Here is a 23714-nt window from a genome sequence, read left to right on the forward strand (position 1 = left end):
AACACTGTTCAGATCGACATAGTGTTTTTATAGTCTTAATCTTATTTCAGTTCAACATAGTGTTATTATAGTCTTAATCTCATTTCAGTTCAACATAATGTGTTTTTATAGTCTTAATCTTATTTCAGTCCAACATAAAGTGTTATTATAGTCTTAATCTCATTTCAGTTCAACATAAAGTGTTATTATAGTCTTAATCTTATTTCAGTCCAACATAAAGTGTTTTTATAGTCTTAATCTCATTTCAGTTCAACATAGTGTTATTATAGTCTTAATCTTATTTCAGTCCAACATAAAGTGTTTTTATAGTCTTAATCTTATTTCAGTTCAACATATTGTTATTATAGTCTTAATCTTATTTCAGTTCAACATAAAGTGTTTTTATAGTCTTAATCTCATTTCAGTTCAACATAGTGTTATTATAGTCTTAATCTCATTTCAGTTCAACATAGTGTTATTATAGTCTTAATCTCATTTCAGTTCAACATAAAGTGTTATTATAATCTTAATCTTATTTCAGTTCAGCATAAAGTGTTATTATAGTCTTAATCTCATTTCAGTTCAACATAAACAGTGTTATTGAAGTCTTAATCTTATTTTAGCCAAACATAAACAATGTTATTATAGTCCTAATCTCATTTAAATCCAATATTTAACAAGGCAGGAGCCTGAAGTTATAGCCCTTAAAAGATAATGATAATCTCTGCTAGGAAGAGGTGAAGAACACAGATCATACAGCAAAGCTCCAGTAGGTACAGCTGACCACAATGCTATTCATCTGGTACCTGCATACCAGAGTACTTCAAAGAGAGGGCGTGGTTAAAAAGCATGTTAAACAGTGAAACTGTCACGGTTAGTCCCTCCCAACTTCCGTGTTCCATGCTCTGCCTGTCATGTGTATTTTAGTTCCATGACATGCTTTCGTTTTCTCCCTGTCCTTCGTTTCTACCTTGTTAAGTACACTGTCGTGTGCCCAGTGTCTTTGCTGTTCATTGCATGTTTATTCGAATGGTTGTGTTTCTTTGTACTCCGTGCTTTTGTTATAGCCTGCTTGCCCTGTTTGCCTTCGTGTATTTTGTTTGTTTATTCACGCATCCCCGTGCTCCTCCTTGTGTTGGCTCTATGACCCTGAGCTGCTACACCGACTCTGATTTTGGATTTGCCCGTAATAAATATCGCTCTTCTCCGCACATGCGTCCGCTTCCGAACCGCTCAACGTTATAGAAATAAAGACGCAGTGCAACCCTGATGGCTTGTTATGAATGCACGGGTTGGGGTGTGCTGACATCTGGAAATAGCCTGGAGGAGGCCATGAACTTTGTAACAAGTTGCATACTTTTATGTGAAGACATGATTACCTACAACATTTGTTAAAGTGTATTCCAAAATGTAATGTTGGATTTTAAATAACACAAGAAACATAGTCCACCAAAAGGTGGTATTTTCTTACCCCCCCCCCCCAGAAATACAGGAGGAGGCAAAACACATGCAAGCAAGATTAAAAAAATAAAATGGGCCAAAAGAAACAATAAGGATATGGTGGAGAAGCCCTTTCAGGAGGGCAAAAGACATGAATGCTATGGAAAGGAATTAAAACTATAGCTGTATCCAGAACCACCATTCCCTGTTGTTCCTGAATCAGAGGAAGACTTTACTGCAGATTTGACCGGTGTAGTTTCACGGTGGAGAGAGAGGAGCTGACATTTCACCTTCTTTTGGAAGCATCAGTCAGTCCTAACGTAAGATTTTGTGCAGCATAGGTAGAGTGAGTTTTCAGGGGATTCAAATCCAGTCCCTAAAAAGAGCAACCCTACCCGTGATAATGGCTTTCTCCTTGTAACTCTTAACATCACTATTAATGAAGTCTTTTGAGAGACTCCTACTACCACAGTACAGGAGACTGTAAATGGATCGCGCGCGCACACACACACACACACACACACACACACACACACACACACACACACACACACACACACACACTTCAATTTGCACATAGGTAGTGCTAATGCTGCTCCATCACACCTATTAACACCTGGAGAGATCCATTTATTAGGCTGCTATTTGTGGACTTCTCCAGTGCGTTTAACACTGTACAACCTTATCTTATGGTACATAAACTTCACTGCATGGATGTAAATCCACATCTTACACCCCTCATCCTTTCTTTTCTGATGGACAGGTTTCAGAGAGGGAAATACAGTGGTCATCTGAGTATTTATAAACTCACATCACCAAGAGTACTACAAGGATACCACAAGTATCTCACCGGTTCTGTTCACATTCTACACAGGAGACTGTAGATGTTGTGCATAAAGTACTTAGATGACACTGCTATCACTGACACCTCTGTCAACTCTGACAGTTGTAGCAGAGACAGAATCAACAGATTTTGAGAGTGGTGTACAAACGGCCATCTGGAGCTGAATCCCAGTAAAACAAAGGGACCGATGATTGAACGCATTGTAGAATATAAGTACTTGGGAGCAACCATCAGTGACACCCTCAGATTTAAGAAAAATGGTGAGTTGATACTCTTCAAGTGCCACCCCAGATTATTCCTCCTTAGGAAGATGAGAAGCCAGAGGTTCAGTTATCAATTTTCCAAACATTCTGTGTGCTTTTTAATGGCACTTGATGAGTATGAAACTCTCAAACAGTAAAACTCTCAAAATCAGCAATAGTTTCCCCACACTTATGCTCCACAAACCCTACACTCTCCTGCCCTCTGGTGTTATAGATCAGTGAATGCTAGAAAAAGCAGTGTCAACAAGCTTTGTTTCTTCTATCCACTTTTTGAACTCCTAGAAGTTTTTATTTTATTCTTTAATGATTTATTTACTCAGATTTTATTTTGTTTTTGTTTGTTTTTTTTACCACCGCACCATGAATAAAGCATTTAAATTGAAATTACTTTAAAAAATTTTTTGCATGTTTAACAGCTTCTCATCGCTCAAAGCTTTTAAGTTCTGCACTGTAATGATCTTCTTTTTTTTTGCTTTGAGTATGTGCACGGAGACTAAAACCACATTTTATTACCTGATTCCAGGACGGCAAAAATATGTTCCCTGCCCCCCTACCAAAAACCATCCCTCCTCTGGTGCCAACCAAACTGAAGTCTGTAGCAGAGATGGACGTGGAGAAAAGGGCTGCGATTTCACCTTTCAGGCGAACTATGAACTCAGCTAGCATTTATACAGCAGGTACACCCCCCAGACAAATAAGAAACACACCTGTACACATCTGTACACAGCTGAGGTATGAGACGTGTTTATGTGCATCTTTGTATCCAGGGGTGTCTACTGTGTTGGGGTTGGGGATCATCTCCCCCAATGCGGCATTCACACAGATGGTGACGACCTTTGGCCTCGCTGGAATCGTGGGTTACCACACAGTGTGGGGGGTCACACCTGCTCTGCACTCTCCCCTAATGTCAGTCACCAATGCCATCTCAGGCCAGTTTCTCTCCCTCTCTCTCTCTTACAGAAACACACACACACACACACACACACACACAATTAAATTGCCTGTCAAGTTTCAATTACTTAAGTGAGATATTATCTGAATGGTGCTGATAACATTGACAGGCACTGGGACTAGCTACTTTGGGTGAAGGTTCACATAAAGCATTTGAGTTGAATTGTTTTTGTGTGTGTGAGTGCGTGTGACTGTGTGTGTATGAATGTGTGTAAGTTTGTGAGGCTCTGGTACGTGTGAGTTGTGAGGGTCTGGTGTGTGTGGGTTTGTGAGGGTCTGGTACATTTGAGTTTGTGAGGGTCTGGTACGTGCGAGTTGTGAGGGTCTGGTAAGTGTGGGTTTGTGAGGGTCTGGTACGTGTGAGTTGTGAGGGTCTGGTATTTGTGGGTTTGTGAAGGTCTGGTACGTGTGAGTTGTGAGGGTCTGGTATGTGTGGGTTTGTGAGTGTCTGGTATGTGCGAGTTGTGAGGGTCTGGTATGTGTGGGGTTGTGAGGGTCTGGTACGTTTGAGTTTGTGAGAGTCTGGTACGTGTGAGTTGTGAGGGTCTGCTATGTGTGGGTTTGTGAGGGTCTGGTACGTGTCAGTTGTGAGGGTCTGGTATGTGTGGGTTTGTGAGGGTCTGGTATGTGTGGTTTTGTGAGGGTCTGCTATGTGTGGGGTTGTGAGGGTCTGGTATGTGTGAGTTGTGAGGGTCTGCTATGTGTGGGTTTGTGAGGGTCTGGTACATGTGAGTTGTGAGGGTCTGCTATGTGTGGGTTTGTGAGGGTCTGGTACGTGTCAGTTGTGAGGGTCTGGTATGTGTGGGTTTGTGAGGGTCTGGTATGTGTGGGTTTGTGAGGGTCTGGTATGTGTGGGGTTGTGAGGGTCTGGTATGTGTGCGTTGTGAGGGTCTGGTACGTGTGAGTTTGTGATTGCGTGTGAATGTGTAAGTCTGTGAGAGTTCAGCTTTATGTTGCTGATAATGTGTGTGTGAGTGCGTGGGTGTTTTTGAAGGTCTAGCAGCAGTGGGCGGTAGGTTTGATGATGTTGATAAAAATGATGTGTATAAGACTAAGAACAGTAAGGGCGCTGGTGTGAATGTGTGGGTGTGTAGGAATAACTGCAGTAGAAAGGGGTAGATATTGATACTTACAGTGTGTGTATGTGCACCTGTGTGTGGGTATGTGTGCTTGTCTAACAGGTGGGGGTGGTGTTCATAATGACGGTGTGTGTGTGTGTGTGTGTGTGTGTGTGTAGGTCTAACAGTAGCAGGGATGTTGCAGTTAATCATGACTGTGTGTGTGTATGTGGTCTAACTACAGTAGCGGGTTGGTGTTTATGACAGTGTGTGCCTCCATATGTATGTATGTGCTTGTCTACCTGCAATTGGGGGTGGGGGGTTGGTGTTAATGATTGTGTGTATGTGTGTGCAGGTCTAACTGTAGTGAGGAGGTTGGTGTTGATAATGACTATGTATGTGTGTGCAGGTCTAACAGTAGTGAGGAGGTTGGTGTTGATAATGACTGTGTATGCGTGTGCAGGTCTAACTGTAGTGAGGAGGTTGGTGTTGATAATGACTATGTATGCGTGTGCAGGTCTAACAGTAGTGAGGAGGTTGGTGATGATAATGACTATGTATGTGTGTGCAGGTCTAACAGTAGTGAGGAGGTTGGTGTTGATAATGACTATGTATGCGTGTGCAGGTCTAACAGTAGTGAGGAGGTTGGTGTTGATAATGACTATGTATGCGTGTGCAGGTCTAACAGTAGTGAGGAGGTTGGTGATGATAATGACTATGTATGTGTGTGCAGGTCTAACTGTAGTGAGGAGGTTGGTGTTGATAATGACTATGTATGTGTGTGCAGGTCTAACAGTAGTGAGGAGGTTGGTGTTGATAATGACTGTGTATGCGTGTGCAGATCTAACTGTAGTGAGGAGGTTGGTGATGATAATGACTGTGTATGCGTGTGCAGGTCTAACTGTAGTGAGGAGGTTGGTGTTGATAATGACTGTGTATGCGTGTGCAGGTCTAACAGTAGTGAGGAGGTTGGTGTTGATAATGACTGTGTATGCGTGTGCAGGTCTAACTGTAGTGAGGAGGTTGGTGTTGATAATGACTGTGTATGCGTGTGCAGGTCTAACAGTAGTGAGGAGGTTGGTGTTGATAATGACTATGTATGCGTGTGCAGGTCTAACTGTAGTGAGGAGGTTGGTGTTGATAATGACTGTGTATGCGTGTGCAGGTCTAACTGTAGTGAGGAGGTTGGTGTTGATAATGACTGTGTATGCGTGTGCAGATCTAACTGTAGTGAGGAGGTTGGTGTTGATAATGACTGTGTATGTGTGTGCAGGTCTAACTGTAGTGAGGAGGTTGGTGTTGATAATGACTATGTATGCGTGTGCAGGTCTAACAGTAGTGAGGAGGTTGGTGTTGATAATGACTGTGTATGCGTGTGCAGGTCTAACTGTAGTGAGGAGGTTGGTGTTGATAATGACTGTGTACGCGTGTGCAGGTCTAACTGTAGTGAGGAGGTTGGTGATGATAATGACTATGTATGTGTGTGCAGGTCTAACTGTAGTGAGGAGGTTGGTGTTGATAATGACTGTGTATGCGTGTGCAGATCTAACTGTAGTGAGGAGGTTGGTGTTGATAATGACTGTGTATGCGTGTGCAGGTCTAACTGTAGTGAGGAGGTTGGTGTTGATAATGACTATGTATGCGTGTGCAGATCTAACTGTAGTGAGGAGGTTGGTGTTGATAATGACTATGTATGCGTGTGCAGGTCTAACAGTAGTGAGGAGGTTGGTGTTGATAATGACTATGTATGTGTGTGCAGGTCTAACTGTAGTGAGGAGGTTGGTGTTGATAATGACTGTGTATGCGTGTGCAGATCTAACTGTAGTGAGGAGGTTGGTGTTGATAATGACTGTGTATGCGTGTGCAGATCTAACTGTAGTGAGGAGGTTGGTGTTGATAATGACTATGTATGCGTGTGCAGGTCTAACAGTAGTGAGGAGGTTGGTGATGATAATGACTATGTATACGTGTGCAGGTCTAACAGTAGTGAGGAGGTTGGTGTTGATAATGACTGTGTATGTGTGTGCAGGTCTAACAGTAGTGAGGAGGTTGGTGTTGATAATGACTGTGTATGCGTGTGCAGGTCTAACTGTAGTGAGGAGGTTGGTGTTGATAATGACTGTGTATGCGTGTGCAGGTCTAACTGTAGTGAGGAGGTTGGTGTTGATAATGACTATGTATGCGTGTGCAGATCTAACTGTAGTGAGGAGGTTGGTGTTGATAATGACTGTGTATGCGTGTGCAGGTCTAACTGTAGTGAGGAGGTTGGTGTTGATAATGACTATGTATGCGTGTGCAGGTCTAACTGTAGTGAGGAGGTTGGTGTTGATAATGACTATGTACGCGTGTGCAGGTCTAACTGTAGTGAGGAGGTTGGTGTTGATAATGACTATGTACGCGTGTGCAGGTCTAACTGTAGTGAGGAGGTTGGTGATGATAATGACTATGTATGCGTGTGCAGGTCTAACTGTAGTGAGGAGGTTGGTGTTGATAATGACTATGTATGTGTGTGCAGGTCTAACTGTAGTGAGGAGGTTGGTGTTGATAATGACTGTGTATGCGTGTGCAGGTCTAACTGTAGTGAGGAGGTTGGTGTTGATAATGACTATGTATGCGTGTGCAGGTCTAACTGTAGTGAGGAGGTTGGTGTTGATAATGACTATGTATGCGTGTGCAGGTCTAACAGTAGTGAGGAGGTTGGTGTTGATAATGACTGTGTATGTGTGTGCAGATCTAACTGTAGTGAGGAGGTTGGTGTTGATAATGACTGTGTATGTGTGTGCAGATCTAACTGTAGTGAGGAGGTTGGTGTTGATAATGACTGTGTATGCGTGTGCAGGTCTAACAGTAGTGAGGAGGTTGGTGTTGATAATGACTGTGTATGTGTGTGCAGGTCTAACTGTAGTGAGGAGGTTGGTGTTGATAATGACTGTGTGTATGTGTGTGCAGGTCTAACTGTAGTGAGGAGGTTGGTGTTGATAATGACTATGTATGCGTGTGCAGGTCTAACTGTAGTGAGGAGGTTGGTGTTGATAATGACTGTGTATGCGTGTGCAGGTCTAACTGTAGTGAGGAGGTTGGTGTTGATAATGACTATGTATGCGTGTGCAGGTCTAACAGTAGTGAGGAGGTTGGTGTTGATAATGACTGTGTATGCGTGTGCAGGTCTAACTGTAGTGAGGAGGTTGGTGTTGATAATGACTGTGTATGCGTGTGCAGGTCTAACAGTAGTGAGGAGGTTGGTGTTGATAATGACTGTGTATGCGTGTGCAGGTCTAACTGTAGTGAGGAGGTTGGTGTTGATAATGACTGTGTATGCGTGTGCAGGTCTAACTGTAGTGAGGAGGGTGGTGTTGATAATGACTGTGTATGCGTGTGCAGGTCTAACTGTAGTGAGGAGGTTGGTGTTGATAATGACTGTGTATGTGTGTGCAGGTCTAACTGTAGTGAGGAGGTTGGTGTTGATAATGACTGTGTACGCTTGTGCAGGTCTAACTGTAGTGAGGAGGTTGGTGTTGATAATGACTATGTATGCGTGTGCAGGTCTAACAGTAGTGAGGAGGTTGGTGTTGATAATGACTGTGTATGTGTGTGCAGGTCTAACTGTAGTGAGGAGGTTGGTGTTGATAATGACTGTGTATGTGTGTGCAGGTCTAACTGTAGTGAGGAGGTTGGTGTTGATAATGACTATGTACGCGTGTGCAGGTCTAACTGTAGTGAGGAGGTTGGTGTTGATAATGACTGTGTACGCGTGTGCAGGTCTAACTGTAGTGAGGAGGTTGGTGTTGATAATGACTGTGTACGCGTGTGCAGGTCTAACTGTAGTGAGGAGGTTGGTGTTGATAATGACTGTGTACGCGTGTGCAGGTCTAACTGTAGTGAGGAGGTTGGTGTTGATAATGACTATGTATGCGTGTGCAGGTCTAACTGTAGTGAGGAGGTTGGTGTTGATAATGACTATGTATGTGTGTGCAGGTCTAACTGTAGTGAGGAGGTTGGTGTTGATAATGACTGTGTATGTGTGTGCAGATCTAACTGTAGTGAGGAGGTTGGTGTTGATAATGACTGTGTATGTGTGTGCAGGTCTAACTGTAGTGAGGAGGTTGGTGATGATAATGACTATGTATGTGTGTGCAGGTCTAACAGTAGTGAGGAGGTTGGTGATGATAATGACTGTGTATGTGTGTGCAGGTCTAACTGTAGTGAGGAGGTTGGTGTTGATAATGACTGTGTATGCGTGTGCAGGTCTAACAGTAGTGAGGAGGTTGGTGTTGATAATGACTGTGTACGCGTGTGCAGGTCTAACTGTAGTGAGGAGGTTGGTGTTGATAATGACTATGTATGCGTGTGCAGGTCTAACTGTAGTGAGGAGGTTGGTGTTGATAATGACTGTGTGTATGTGTGTGCAGGTCTAACTGCAGTAGGGGGGTTGGTGCTGATGGGTGGAGGTCTGACTCCCTCCACATTGCCGGAGACTCTAGCACTACTGGCAGCTTTTATTTCCTCCATAAACATTGCAGGTGTGTAGCATCACACATACTACATGCATATATTACACACCCCACACATACTAAACACATGTATTACACACACTACATAGTATACCCATATTACACCACACACACTACACATGTAATACACACACTACACACATGAATTACACCCACCACACAGACTACATATGTGTATTACACATTCCACGCACTGATTAACTTTATTATCCCTTAAAGTGGGAATTTGTCTTTTGCTTCTGCATTTAAAAACAGAAGCAACATTTCACATAGAACTAATTATTGCATAATATATTTATTTTGAATGAATTATAAAAATGGTGCATTTTAAAACTCTAGAGGATACATACTATACATACTATATACACATGCTATACATACACACATTTCACATTCTATATACACATTGCCTGAGTTGCTTACTCTGGGTTTTGTTTAATTGAACATAATATACACACACACCACACATACTATGTACAAACACCATACATCCACGCTACATACAAAGAACACATACTCTATTCACACACTTAACATGTACACTAACATTACATATTCACTACACACAACTCACATCAACACAATGTACACACTACGCATGCTATATACACACACTGCACACACCTCGTGTACACACTACATATGCTATATACACACACCTCACATACACACAGCATACATATTACATACACACTACAGCATATACACATGGTTCATAAACAATACATACAGACACACACACTACATACACTACACATGCAGACACACAGCATACAGCACAACACACACACATGCAGACACACACACCTCACACCCAGGGCTGACTGTACAGCTGGATGATGATGTGAGTGTGTGCAGGTGGCTTCCTCATCACCCAGCGGATGTTGGATATGTTTAAGAGGCCGACAGACCCCCCAGAATACAACTATCTCTACGCCATACCGGGAGTGGCCTTCGTGGGGGGCTATGGAGCATCTATGGCCAGCGGTTACAGCATTGAACAGGTGATACTGGAGATGTGGCTGTGTGTGTGTGTGTGTGTGTGTGTGTGTGTTTGTGTGTCTTAGATTGGATGGTATCTATTTTTTCATACCTTCTTGACATTTCACCTGGATATACAGTATATTGACTACACTATTGTACATACCACCTACATTGTATTGTAATTAATTTTGTTATACTTAATATATCATGTATATATTTGATCATATTTTATATATTTCACATATCTTGTTATACTTTACATATATGTATGTGTATATATATATATATATATATATATATATATATATAGGCACTCTTCTGTTTTGCACATTGCTACTATTTGCACTTCTGGTAAATGCTAACTGCATTTCATGGCCTTGTACTTGGTACTGTATATGACACTACAGTATATGACACTATTTCTGTAAAAACAGACAAAAATTGCTAAAGGTGATCTCTTGGTAACAGAGGACTTCTACTGCAGATCATAGCTTTACCATGCTCTGCTGAGGACCTGATGATGATTTAAAAATGTTTAGTTGTTGTCTTTTGTGCATTTCTGTGCTATTTCTTTGCTTGCTTGTTGGTACCAAGGTTGTCATAGTTGAGAATGGAAGTGAGAATGCGCTGCCACTATCTCTTAGATGCTCCCAGGGCATGACTCAAATAGCCTCTGACCGCTAAGCCCAACTCCTTGCCTTCTCTTGTGACAAGATATAACTCCGGTGGAGCTGTTTTTACTGACAGGAGAAGGGATGAAAGCGAACTACACTTACGTTTACGGCATTTGGCAGACGCTTTTATCCAGAGCGACTTGCAACAGTGCTTTGTCATCTACTCATAGACTACATCGTAGCCAGAACAGCAGGTTAGAGTCTAAGATATCATTGACCTAAAATGCTGTTGAAATACAGGGATCAATGCTGATGCCTAGAAGTGCAAAACACAAAAGCTCCATGACAGTGGTGAGCTGTCATCTATGATGCAACGTCAGTAAAGCCCGCTGAGATACGTCTGGAAACCTGCATGTCGGAGAACGAGTCGGAGGGTGGGAAAGAAAGAATTGATTGGGTGCTGTCAGCATAGCAGTGGTAAGAGAAGCCATGAGGAGATATTGCATCACCAAGAGAATGAGTATACAAAGAGGAGAGAAGAGGGCCTAATACTGAACCCTGGGGGACGCCGGTGGAGAGATTGGATGTGGATCCTCTCCATGTTACCTGATAGGATTGTCCTTCCAGAAAAGACTGAAAACATTTCCATGCAGGGTCAGTCACACCAAAGGCTGAAGAGAACAGAGAGCAGGATGCTGTGGTTCACTGTGTCAATGGCTGCCAAACGTTCCAGCAGAGTCAAGACTGATGACAGTTTGGCAGCTTTTGCAGCATGAGGTTTCTCTGTCACTGCTGTGAGGGCTGTTTCTCTTGAATGTGTCGGTTTGTAGCCAGACTGATTGGGATCAAGGAGCTGGTTCTCATTGAAGAAAAGAGATAATTGATTGTAAACTGCTCGTTCAAGAGCTTTTGAGTGGAAAGGGAGAATTGATACTAGTCTGTAATTGGTTATGTTGGAGCTGTTGAGTGTGGCCTTAAGGATTGTTACCACCCTGGCGGCTTTGAACGCAGTTAGTACATATCAGCAGGATAAGGAAGAGTTGATGATGACAGAGATGAAAGGAAGTAGCTCTCTTGAGATTGTCTGGTACAGAGTGGAAGGAATGGGATCCAAGGGACATGTAGTCTGATTGCTGGAAGTCAGCAGTTGAAGAATTTTGTCTGAGGAGAGAGGAAAAAAAGAAGCCAGAGAGTTGGATGTAGGGGAGTGAACACTGGTTGGAAGAATGAGAACAGAGGAAAAAGACAGAGGAAGATTGCTGCAACCTTTGCCTCAAAGAAGGTGATGAAAGAGATGAGGAGGGAGTGGGGGGGTTAAGGAGAAATAAAAAAAATAGTGAAGCGCTTGCTTGGCTCAGATGCTGATGATTCAAATTTTCCTCTGTAGTGGGATGAATTTGCAGATGTTACTCCCAGTGAGAACTTGGAAAGGAGAGACTTGTATGAGCTGAGGTCTGAATTTAGCTGAGTTTTTCTTCACGGCCTCTCTGCAGTCCTTGGTTCTCTCTTGTGACAGCAGAGTGTTTCTGTTAGCCAGGGGGCAGGTGAGGGAGAACTTGCAGGTCTAGAGGAGAGAGGGCACAGAAGATTCATCGATGAGGAGAGTGTAGGAAGGAAAGTATTAGTAACTGTATCCAGGGCGAGAGAAGAAAGTGAGGAAGGGTGGACAAAATAGTAGAAGTAAGGGAAGAGAGTGATGGAGCGTGGATTGTGGTGGAGGGAGGGTGAACAGACTGGGGAGGGAGAGAGAGAAAGATAGAAAGTGATGGTGTGAGAGGTGGAAGGGGGTGACTGCGATGCCTGATGTTGTGGTGGTCTGAGTGAAAATCAGTTCACCAAGGAGAATGAGTGGGTTTCCTTCAATGGGGAATTGACTCATAGGCGTCAAGCATGTCTATGAAGTTATATAGGGAATGTGAAGTTTCCCTATATATAGGGAAGTTATATAGGGAATGTGAAGTTTCCCTATATATAGGGAAGTTATATAGGGAATGATGTAAAGTTTGGTGGGGAAAGACACTGTAATAGCATGAAATTCAAAAGAAGAGATTGAAAGAGGAGAGAAGGGAATTGGAGTGAAACGCCACTACTGGCACCATATAGTTGCTTCGGGCAGGTCAGGCTTGTTAGCTTGGGAAAGCTACTCACATATGAGAAGGAGCTCTGATTTCAAACCTGTTTTCTTGTAGCTATACTTGTTTATGGGAAAGGCTTCAGCAGTAAACCCTGAGTAAAATCCTAAGCTGGAACCCCTAAGGTAGTCCGATGTTGAACTCCAACATCCTTCCTGCAGCTCCTGTGATGTCCCTACTGCCAAATAGTATCGGCTCTTTCCTTTGGACCCCATCAGTGGCATAGAGTGGGGGGACCTGCTGCTTGGGCAACAGCTTGTCTCCCATATCAATCTGCCTAAGTCCATGTCTTGGACAGAACACTCCAACGTCATCTTAGTACAACAATACAACACAGGGAGCAACAGCCTACTGGTTTTACACCAGGCTTGATTGACATAGAGCCAGTTGCCAGGGGTCACTTTTGTCGGTGGGAAGGATCTTTGTGCCTCACTCGATAGCTACTGCCCACCTAAGCTGAGCAACCCCCTGCCACTAAGGTGCTGTCCCACCACAGGTTGCTTGCTACATTGGGTGTATGAAGCTTAGTGCTCAACAGCTTGACTGGTGAACTGCCACACCAGTCAAAAAGACTCTCTTGAAAATGGTAGAGCCTGTTGGAAATAGGACAGAGAGAATCCTGTCCTTAAGAGTCCAATCGATCGATGGTCCTGTCAATCTTGTAAATGTTTACGCTGCTAGCTTGGCCATGTCTGTTAGACGTCTGATGGAAGAAACCCTAAATATCTTTTTTTATGGAGACCTGGCCACTGGTAAGAGAGCTACAGAATGGCTACACCTTTGATTTAAGAATGTCTGCAAATGATGTCTGAAAGCGCTGGACATGCAAATGGATAGGTGGCAGGAACTTGCTGATGATCATGTTAAATGAGGATGAGACCCCGTCAGAGGCCGTCACGTTTATTTCGTCACGGCGGGCTTCTGCATCCCACCTTGCCTCCCACATTACATATATATATATTTTACGTTTAATAAACCTACATTAATAAGAAAACTTATAATGCATCATTTTCTGATAAAAACAACTTGTCACTGGCAAATCTTCTATTGCCTTCTTCTTCTACCCCCATTTCTGCTAGCACAGGCCGAAGCAGTGTATGTGTTTGAAGACACATGCACATTTCATTTCTTTACCTCACTTTTCAATTTAAGTCAGCATAAATAGCTCTGCTGTCATCATGTACCATCAGGGTCAGCTGCAAAATCCTTTCTCTATGTGGTTTAAATACAGATGTAATGTACCGTTAGCCAACCTGGTAGCGGTAATATCTCTCTAAATTAGCTTAGCATTTCTCGTCTTGATGATGCAACTTGATGGTGTAACATTTTATGAGCCCATTTCTAATCTTTAATTTAATTAAATACCCAGACAATCTCCTAAAAATGATTCTGGTTTTTAAAAACAGTAACAATTTCATAGAAATGATTTCTAAATACCCTGATATACTGTAATACCTTGATACCACCCAAGTCTAGTTTGTGTATGTATGCTCAAATGCCAATTTATATGAATTGCCTGCTTTGTAGGTTCACTTTGTAGGAGTACAGTTAAGAGTCTATAGCCCACCTGTTGCTGTGCACTGCCATGTCTCTTCTGGTGAGTGCACTTTGCAGGTGTGCTGGGGTACTGTGCAAGATATGCAGGTATGCTGTACAGCTGTGCAGATATGTTGTACAGGTGTTCTGTACAGGAGTGCAGGTGTGCTGTACTGGTGTACTGTTCAGATGAACTGTACAGTATAGTACATCTGCACACCTGTACAGTGCACTTGCAAACCTGTACAGTGCACCTGACACATGTGTACATCAGACGGTGTAAGTCGAGTCACCAGTGTAAGTGGAGGATGGTGAGCACATTCATAGATTGCTATGATGCTAATTTTTCTCTTAACTCTAAAAAGGAGTTTGTGAAATTTACTGGGACAATGATATGTTTGTATGTGTGTGTGTGTTTTTTTTGTGTGTATGTAGATGATGTATCTAGGTTCAGGGCTGTGCTGTGTGGGGGCCTTGGCAGGTCTGTCTGCGCAGGGTACCAGTCGCCTAGGAAATGCTCTTGGCATGATCGGAGTGGCTGGGGGTATTGCAGCAACCCTGGGTGCACTCAAACCCTCTCAGGAACTTCTGACACAGATGTCACTTGCCATGGCAACAGGGGGAGTTCTGGGTAATACTGACACTCACAATTCCTTACTCACTTTCTTTTTTTGAGTTTACACACGTGTGGAAATTGTGATCATATTCAGACTGAAGCAACATTTTTGTGACTGTCATATGAGCATCTTAAATGGGATTTATTAGCCAGTCTTGATTTACTGTGGCTTGGTATAACTTAATTGGACTTACTTTGGCATGTCACTTTCTAACTTGTTTGAATTTTTTGTGGCATGTGTATATCATAACTCACATAACTCATTTACTGTGACGTATGTATAGCTTAATTAGATTTACTGTGGAATGTGTATATCTTAATTGGATTTACAGTGGGATGTGTTTGTCTTAATTGGATGGACTGCAACATGTATATCCTAACTGGTTTGCATATGGGATGTACATATCAACCGGTTTACTTCAGCCAAAATGAAGCCAGCATTACCTGCAGTACCGTTACACCTGCGTAGTTTGAAAGCTGCTTTGTCATGCACTGGTATTTCCTGCTTTTACCCGTCATCGCCAGCACAAGGGCTTGTGTTCAGGGGTCTTTGGTAACCCAATGTGCAAAGAACAAAAATGCAGTAGATTATATTTTCTCTCTATTGTGCTACCTGGCGTTATTTAGAACACCCGCTTTCCCATGACACAACTTTCTTTGCAACTATCTATAAGTCATACACATTACTGCAAACACCTCCAACTATCACCTCAATCTGGTTATGTGTTTAAACACATTGTGTTATTGCCTGTCCCAGTCAAAAGCTCCTTATTTAACTTATAACTCACTCTAACCCTGGCTGACCCTGACCCTAACACTAATCAAGTGCTCCCTAACCTGGGTCAGGTGGGATAAATTAACGAAAAACACTAAGTTGTTCAGAGCATTGGGTCTTCTACGCTGTGACAAAGGCCCATGGGTATACATGTGTTGCAGAAGAAGCAGTACAGCTACAGGTTTGGTCTCCACAGGCTGCCTGTCTCTGGTAGAGAATCTCTGCGGCCAAGAATAGTTTGCATTTAACAGCCACTTGCACGGATAATTGAGGCGGTGGGGTAAGTCTCAGAGCCTGGCGGAACAGGCTGAGGCTTTCTAGTCAATGAGACTAGAAAGTTTACTTCTTTACTGACCCCACTGGCAGTCGAAATTATGTATGTGTGCATATGTGTATGCTCATGTTCATGTCTGACCAACGCTAAGATGATCGAGATCTCAGGAATCTCACGTGTGTCTGTATGTATGTGTGTGTTCTGGTCTGACCACCGCTAAGCGTATTGAGATCTCAAGAATCTCACGTTCATGCGTGTCTGTGTGTGATCAGATCTGACCTTTACTAAGCAGAGCCGGATCTCAGGAATATCACGTTACTGTGTGTGTATGTACGCATGCGTTCAGGTCTGACCATCGCTAAGCGGATCGAGATCTCAGACCTGCCTCAGCTGGTCGCTGCCTTCCACAGCTTGGTGGGCCTGGCTGCTGTTCTCACCTGCATTGCAGAGTTTATGATTGAGCACCCACATTTGGACACCCACCCTGCTGCCAGCGTGGTGAAGACCGTGGCCTACCTGGGCACCTACATCGGGGGTGTCACCTTCACCGGCTCGCTTGTCGCCTACGGCAAGCTGCAAGGTATGTTTTCCAACTGCGCCTAGGTTGACTCCTGCCCCATGATTCCATCAATAGCAGCTGGTGTGTGCCCTTGTTTCCCGCCTGCTGATTCAGACTGGGGGCCAGCACTGTGCTGGAGGGGATGTACTCACACGCTCCTGCCATTGGTCTCTCACTCTCGGGAGTTTTGACTGATGAGCCACAGATGAAACCATTTGGAGGCTGAGACTCTGGCTTTGCTCAAAAGTTCCTTTGGTTTTAGGATGTGTGGGGTCAATGAGGACGAACCAGCACTGAGAGGCCCCTGTGAAGAGGCAACATGCTTAAAATCAGTAGTCTTAACTGATTATGTGCTTTCTGATTGGTTGGTTTTGGAGGGTGGAGGAGTCTTCCTCAGAACTGCTGCCAATAGACTGATAGGGCTGAGAGGTTAAAGATGCCACTCAGGTCTTCTGACACAGATGCGCACACACACACACACACACACACACACACACACACACACACACACACACACACACACACACACACACACACACACACACACACACACACACAGATAATTATCTGCAGGTTTCTGAATCCAATTCTTGGCAGAGTTGTCATCTGTTATGATGAGTTTTCTAACCTGTCCCACCAGCCTGCCCTGGTGTCTGACAGACAGCCCAGTGATGGGTGAGTCCCTGGGGCTTCTGCTTGGACACAGAACTGCACAGTTCTCCTCTAATTACACTGATGAGTGTGTCTGATCAGGGAGAGCACTTACATTATCCATCGTCTGCCTTGATTAGCTGGATCATGTGTGTTGGATTAGGGTTCAAAGTCTGCATCTATACTAAGCTGTGCAGTGCTGCGTCTCACCAGGACTGCCTGGAGGTAGAATACCAATTCTCCAACATTAGGAGAGTAACTGTGGGTGTGCGTGTGTGTATGGATGGCTTAGTCTGGAGATATAATTAGCTTAATTAGAAAATTATCTTTGGGTTCTAACAGTTTTCTGTGTCCAGTGATATTCCTTTAGACCCACTCATATGCAGTATCATCGCCCATGGAACTCCAGTTGCTGTTCTACATGTGTGTGTATATATTTATGATGTTAATGAGTGTATAGTAATGTGTGTGTGTGTGTGTATATATTTATGATGTTAATGAGTGTATAGTAATATGTGTGTGTGTGTGTGTATATATTTATGATGTTAATGAGTGTATAGTAATGTGTGTGTGTGTGTGTGTGTGTGTGTGTATATTTATGATGTTAATGAGTGTATAGTAATATGTGTGTGTGTGTGTGTGTGTGTATATATTTATGATGTTAATGAGTGTATAGTAATGTGTGTGTGTGTGTGTGTATATATTTATGATGTTAATGAGTGTATAGTAATGTGTGTGTGTGTATATATTTATGATGTTAATGAGTGTATAGTAATGTGTGTGTGTGTGTGTGTATATATTTATGATGTTAATGAGTGTATAGTAATGTGTGTGTGTGTGTATATATTTATGATGTTAATGAGTGTATAGTAATATGTGTGTGTGTGTGTGTGTATATTTATGATGTTAATGAGTGTATAGTAATATGTATGTGTGTGTGTGTGTGTGTATATATTTATGATGTTAATGAGTGTATAGTAATGTGTGTGTGTGTGTGTGTGTATATATTTATGATGTTAATGAGTGTATAGTAATGTGTGTGTGTGTGTGTGTGTATATATTTATGATGTTAATGAGTGTATAGTAATGTGTGTGTGTGTATATATTTATGATGTTAATGAGTGTATAGTAATGTGTGTGTGTGTGTGTGTGTATATATTTATGATGTTAATGAGTGTATAGTAATGTGTGTGTGTGTGTGTGTGTGTGTATATATTTATGATGTTAATGAGTGTATAGTAATATGTGTGTGTGTGTGTGTATATTTATGATGTTAATGAGTGTATAGTAATATGTGTGTGTGTGTGTGTGTGTGTATATTTATGATGTTAATGAGTGTATATTAATATGTATGTGTGTGTGTGTGTGTGTGTGTGTGTATATATTTATGATGTTAATGAGTGTATAGTAATATATATGTGTGTGTGTGTGTGTATGTGTGTATGTGTGTATGTGTGTGTGTGTGTGTGTGTGTGTGTGTGTGTGTGTGTGTGTGTGTGTATATATTTATGATGTTAATGAGTGTATAGTAATATGTGTGTGTGTGTGTGTGTGTGTGTATATATTTATGATGTTAATGAGTGTATAGTAATATGTGTGTGTGTGTGTGTGTGTGTGTGTGTATATATATTTATGATGTTAATGAGTGTATAGTAATATGTGTGTGTGTGTGTGTATATATTTATGATGTTAATGAGTGTATAGTAATGTGTGTGTGTGTGTGTGTGTGTGTGTGTGTGTGTGTATATATTTATGATGTTAATGAGTGTATAGTAATATGTGTGTGTGTGTGTGTGTGTGTGTGTGTGTGTGTGTGTGTATATATTTATGATGTTAATGAGTGTATAGTAATGTGTGTGTGTGTGTGTGTGTGTGTGTGTGTGTGTGTGTGTGTGTGTGTGTAGGTATTCTGAACTCTGCTCCTCTCCTCCTCCCTGGGCGCCACCTGTTAAATGCAAGTCTCATGGCAGCATCTGTGGGTGGCATGGTGCCCTTCATGCTGAGTGACAGCTACATCACCGGTCTGGGGTGTTTACTTACAGTCTCTGGCCTCTCTGGCATCATGGTGAGACACACACACACACACACACACACACACACACACACACAGCTACATCACCGGTCTGGGGTGCTTACTTACAGTCTCTGGCCTCTCCGGCATCATGGTGAGACACACACACACACACACACACACAGCTACATCACCGGTCTGGGGTGTTTACTTACAGTCTCTGGCCTCTCCGGCATCATGGTGAGACACACACAGCTACATCACCAGACTGGGGTGCTTACTTACAGTCTCTGGCCTCTCCGGCATCATGGTGAGACACACACACACACACACACACAGCTACATCACCAGACTGGGGTGCTTACTTACAGTCTCTGGCCTCTCCGGCATCATGGTGAGACACACACACACACACACACAGCTACATCACCAGACTGGGGTGCTTACTTACAGTCTCTGGCCTCTCTGGCATCATGGTGAGACACACACACACACACACACACACACACACACACACACAGCTACATCACCGGTCTGGGGTGCTTACTTACAGTCTCTGGCCTCTCCGGCATCATGGTGAGACACACACACACACACACACACACAGCTACATCACCGGTCTGGGGTGTTTACTTACAGTCTCTGGCCTCTCCGGCATCATGGTGAGACACACACAGCTACATCACCAGACTGGGGTGCTTACTTACAGTCTCTGGCCTCTCCGGCATCATGGTGAGACACACACACACACACACACACACACACACACAGCTACATCACCAGACTGGGGTGCTTACTTACAGTCTCTGGCCTCTCCGGCATCATGGTGAGACACACACACACACACACACAGCTACATCACCAGACTGGGGTGCTTACTTACAGTCTCTGGCCTCTCTGGCATCATGGTGACACACACACAGCTACATCACCAGACTGGGGATGGTTACTTACAGTGTCTTGCCTCTCCAACATCATGGTGAGACAAACACACACACACACACACACACACACACACACACACACACACACACACACACACACACACACACACACACACACACACACACACAGCTACATCACTGGCCTAGGGTGCTTATTTGCATTGTCTGGCCTCTCCAGCATGCACACACATTCTCACACACTTACATGGAAACTCTTGTATGTTTGTGTGTATGTGCAGGGTGTAACTCTGACAGCAGCCATAGGGGGCGCTGACATGCCAGTGGTCATTACAGTGCTGAACAGCTACTCTGGCTGGGCACTGTGTGCTGAGGGCTTCCTGCTCAACAACAACCTCATGACCATCGTGGGCGCTCTGATTGGCTCATCTGGTGCCATACTGTCTTACATCATGTGTGTGGTGCGTAAACAATGTTATGTCTGTCTCCATAGTTACAGTTCTGAAGTAGGGTGTTTGACAAGTATATGTGCGTGTGTGTGTGTGTGTGTGTGTGTGTGTGTGTGTGTGTGTGTACATGCATGTGTGTGTGTGTCTCTCTCTCTCTCTCTTTCTGTGTGTGTATGTGTGTGTTACTGTGTCAGGCGATGAACCGTTCCCTTCCCAACGTGATTCTCGGTGGGTACGGAACCACGTCCACGGCGGGTGGGAAACCCATGGAAATTGTAGGCACACACACTGAGGTCAATGTGGAGCAGACCATCGAAATGATCAAGGAAGCCAACAACATCATCATTACTCCTGGTCAGAGACAAACCCACACAGTTGGAGAATAACCGGTGCATTGTAACCAGCATTACCAGCAGAGGGCGATATTTCCCTGTGACACTCATGCATGCATTAAATACTACATTACACATGAACACATTATGGGGGAGCAAGAGGCCGAGAAGGAGCAAGACAGACAGAGAGAGAGAGAGAGAGAGAGAGAGAGAGAGAGAGAGAGAGAATGAATATGTATAGAGAGTGTGAGTGACAGAGAGAAGGAGAGAGAGAACCAGAAACAGAGAGATTCTGTTCTCTGTAGGTGAGGACACACTTCACCCCTCTACTCTCTCTCTCTCTCCCTTACACACAACACAGGTCATGAACGAAGGCATGTGTGTGTGTCTTTCTCTTGCACGCACTACCCCTGCTGTGCTGGATTGCACAAACTTGGTGGGAAACACCGCAATCTGAATTTAATCAAATGGAGTTCCCCCAGACTCCACACACACATGCAAACACACACACTTACTTCCAGGTTCCTGGGATGCTGGAGCACTAAAGCCAAACAGACGTGACCGCTGTATGCACACACACACACACACACACACACACACACACACACACACACACTCCAAGATTTCTCACTTTAACTTATCATCATCACACATTCAGCAGGTCGCTGTGCAGGAGCAGTGACGGCTGTGTGTGTGTGTGTGTGTGTGTTACAATCTCAGGTTGGGGCCTGTGTGCAGCAAAAGCTCAGTATCCCATCGCTGACATGGTGAAGATGTTGAGAGAACAAGGCAAGACTATTAGGTAAATAGTCCTCCTTACACACACACACACACACACACACACACACACACACACAACTGTTCTGAGATAGCTGATGGTCCTAGAACTTCTCTCCAGTCTGATGTTCCTAGAACACTGCTGGGGCAATTCAATTGCAGCATACTAAAAGAACTCACTTTCAACAACAACTGAAAACAAAAGAATAAAACATAACATAACATAGATAAAAAAACATAAAAATGGCATAAGACAACATAAATCCGCCATCTATTCAGTTGACTGAGAACTGACGGGATGAATGAATATTTGCATTTATTTGTCGTCATTAAGGGCATTCTATAGCGAGGAAGAAGAAGAAAATAAAAGTGTAGTGGATGTTGGCAGTCCCAGAGAACAGCCCGGGCCTTACTCACAGCCCTTCTGTCTGGTAGCTCAGCTACAGTTCTCTGATGGACTCCAATAATCTTGCTAAATAGGTTTATAATGCAATTTTGTTTCACATTCAAGTTCATAAAACCAACACTTCACTGTTGGTATAGATAAATTATAAAACAGGCTCTATAACAGCCTTGCACAACATTTTCATTAAGGTTTTTTCAATGTTAAAAAACACCCTCAAAAAAACAAACGCCATAGGCCCATTTTAAATAGAGAATCGATCTGGGGTTGACAATTGTCAATTATTGTACATACTTATATTGGGATACGTATATTCATTAACCAACTCAACCTCCATTTCTTTGATAAAAGTTTTGTCCTGAGCAATGTGTTTTGTCTAAAATCAGTAAGCATATATTTAGTTTTGGCTACAATGATGTGTAAAAAAGCTTCATCACACCATTTGATAAAATCTTCCATGACATGGTCTCTTTTCAGCCCTGGAATGTAGATTAACAATGACAGTGTCATCAAAAGATTCCACTATATGTTTATTCACAAAACTAATGCAGCAGTCATCTGTATAGACTATATACAATAAGGAGGGAGTGCACAGCCTTGCAGTGAACCAGTGACCTTAGCTGTTCTGACAAATGGCCATTTACCCTTTTACCCTTTGTGTTTTGTCTGTTAAAAAGTTTAAAATCATCCTACCATGTGATGATCCAAGCCAAAATTATTCTTGAGTTTCTTTACTAAAACACATGGCTGGTTTGTGTTAAAAAAAACAACACTATTTATATAGTGCTTTTCAAGGACCCAAGGATGCTTACAATAGTCAGTACAAAAGAAAAGACATTGATAGACAAAAACAGAACATAGACAGTATACGGAACATTTGCAAATAGCACTTACAGAACATGGACAAAAGCTGGTGAAAGAGAAACATTATAAACAAGGGAAAAAAGATTTGTTTAAGGTTAGATTTGAGAGGTCCAGAGAGTTCCAGAGCGGAGAAGCACATCTAGAAAAAGCACGATCACCACAGCTGTACAGGCTGAAGGAAGGAGCAGTAAACAGCCCAAATGAGGACGATCTGAGAGTGTGAGTAGGTTTGTAAGGAAGGAGAAGATCAAACAGATATGAAGGAGCGAGGTTCGTTGTAGGTGAGTGTTTGGAAATGAATACAATATTTTACAGGAAGCCAGTGAAGATGTTGGAGAACAGGCGTACTGCGATGGCGAGAGCGAGTCTGGATGAGAAGGTGACAGCAGAGCTCTGAACCATCTGAAGTCTGTGAACAGAGGAGGAGCTAACGCACAATAGAAAAGAGCTGGAAGGGTCCATGTGGCTAGAGATGAATGTGAATTTCGGCAGCAGACTGAAAGAGGGATGACCTAATTTTGGCAATGTTACAAAGAGATTGGAAAAAAAAAGATGTTTTATCTACAGAGTTGATGTGGGCACTGAATGGAAGAGTGGAATAGAGAATGACACCCCTATTTTAAACCAGGGGGAGGAGATACAACCGTATCATCAGTGGAGGGAGAAAGAGAACCAGCTTTTTTGAGAATTGATTTAGAACCGATCAGCACGAGTTTGGTCCTATCACTATATAGCGTGAGAAAATTGCACTTCATCCATTTCCCGATTTCTGATTGACAGGTTTGTAAC

General features: G+C 43.0%; 1 protein-coding gene across 1 annotated transcript in view; it reads left to right on the top strand.

The window, feature by feature from the left end:
- nnt2 (nicotinamide nucleotide transhydrogenase 2) overlaps window positions 1-23714 on the top strand; it is a 32091-nt gene that overhangs the window by 4748 nt on the left and 3629 nt on the right. Inside the window, exons 9-18 of the mRNA XM_035525723.2 lie at window positions 3050-3203; window positions 3294-3455; window positions 8945-9055; window positions 9905-10050; window positions 14748-14943; window positions 16324-16557; window positions 19092-19252; window positions 20382-20561; window positions 20744-20903; window positions 21602-21683. Of these exons, the coding sequence (XP_035381616.1) occupies window positions 3050-3203; window positions 3294-3455; window positions 8945-9055; window positions 9905-10050; window positions 14748-14943; window positions 16324-16557; window positions 19092-19252; window positions 20382-20561; window positions 20744-20903; window positions 21602-21683 (1586 nt within the window). The remainder of the gene's footprint in view (window positions 1-3049; window positions 3204-3293; window positions 3456-8944; window positions 9056-9904; window positions 10051-14747; window positions 14944-16323; window positions 16558-19091; window positions 19253-20381; window positions 20562-20743; window positions 20904-21601; window positions 21684-23714) is intronic.

This window comes from Electrophorus electricus, chromosome 6, assembly GCF_041902795.1.
Source record: "Electrophorus electricus isolate QZ-2024a chromosome 6, ASM4190279v1, whole genome shotgun sequence".
Lineage (NCBI taxonomy): Eukaryota > Metazoa > Chordata > Actinopteri > Gymnotiformes > Gymnotidae > Electrophorus > Electrophorus electricus.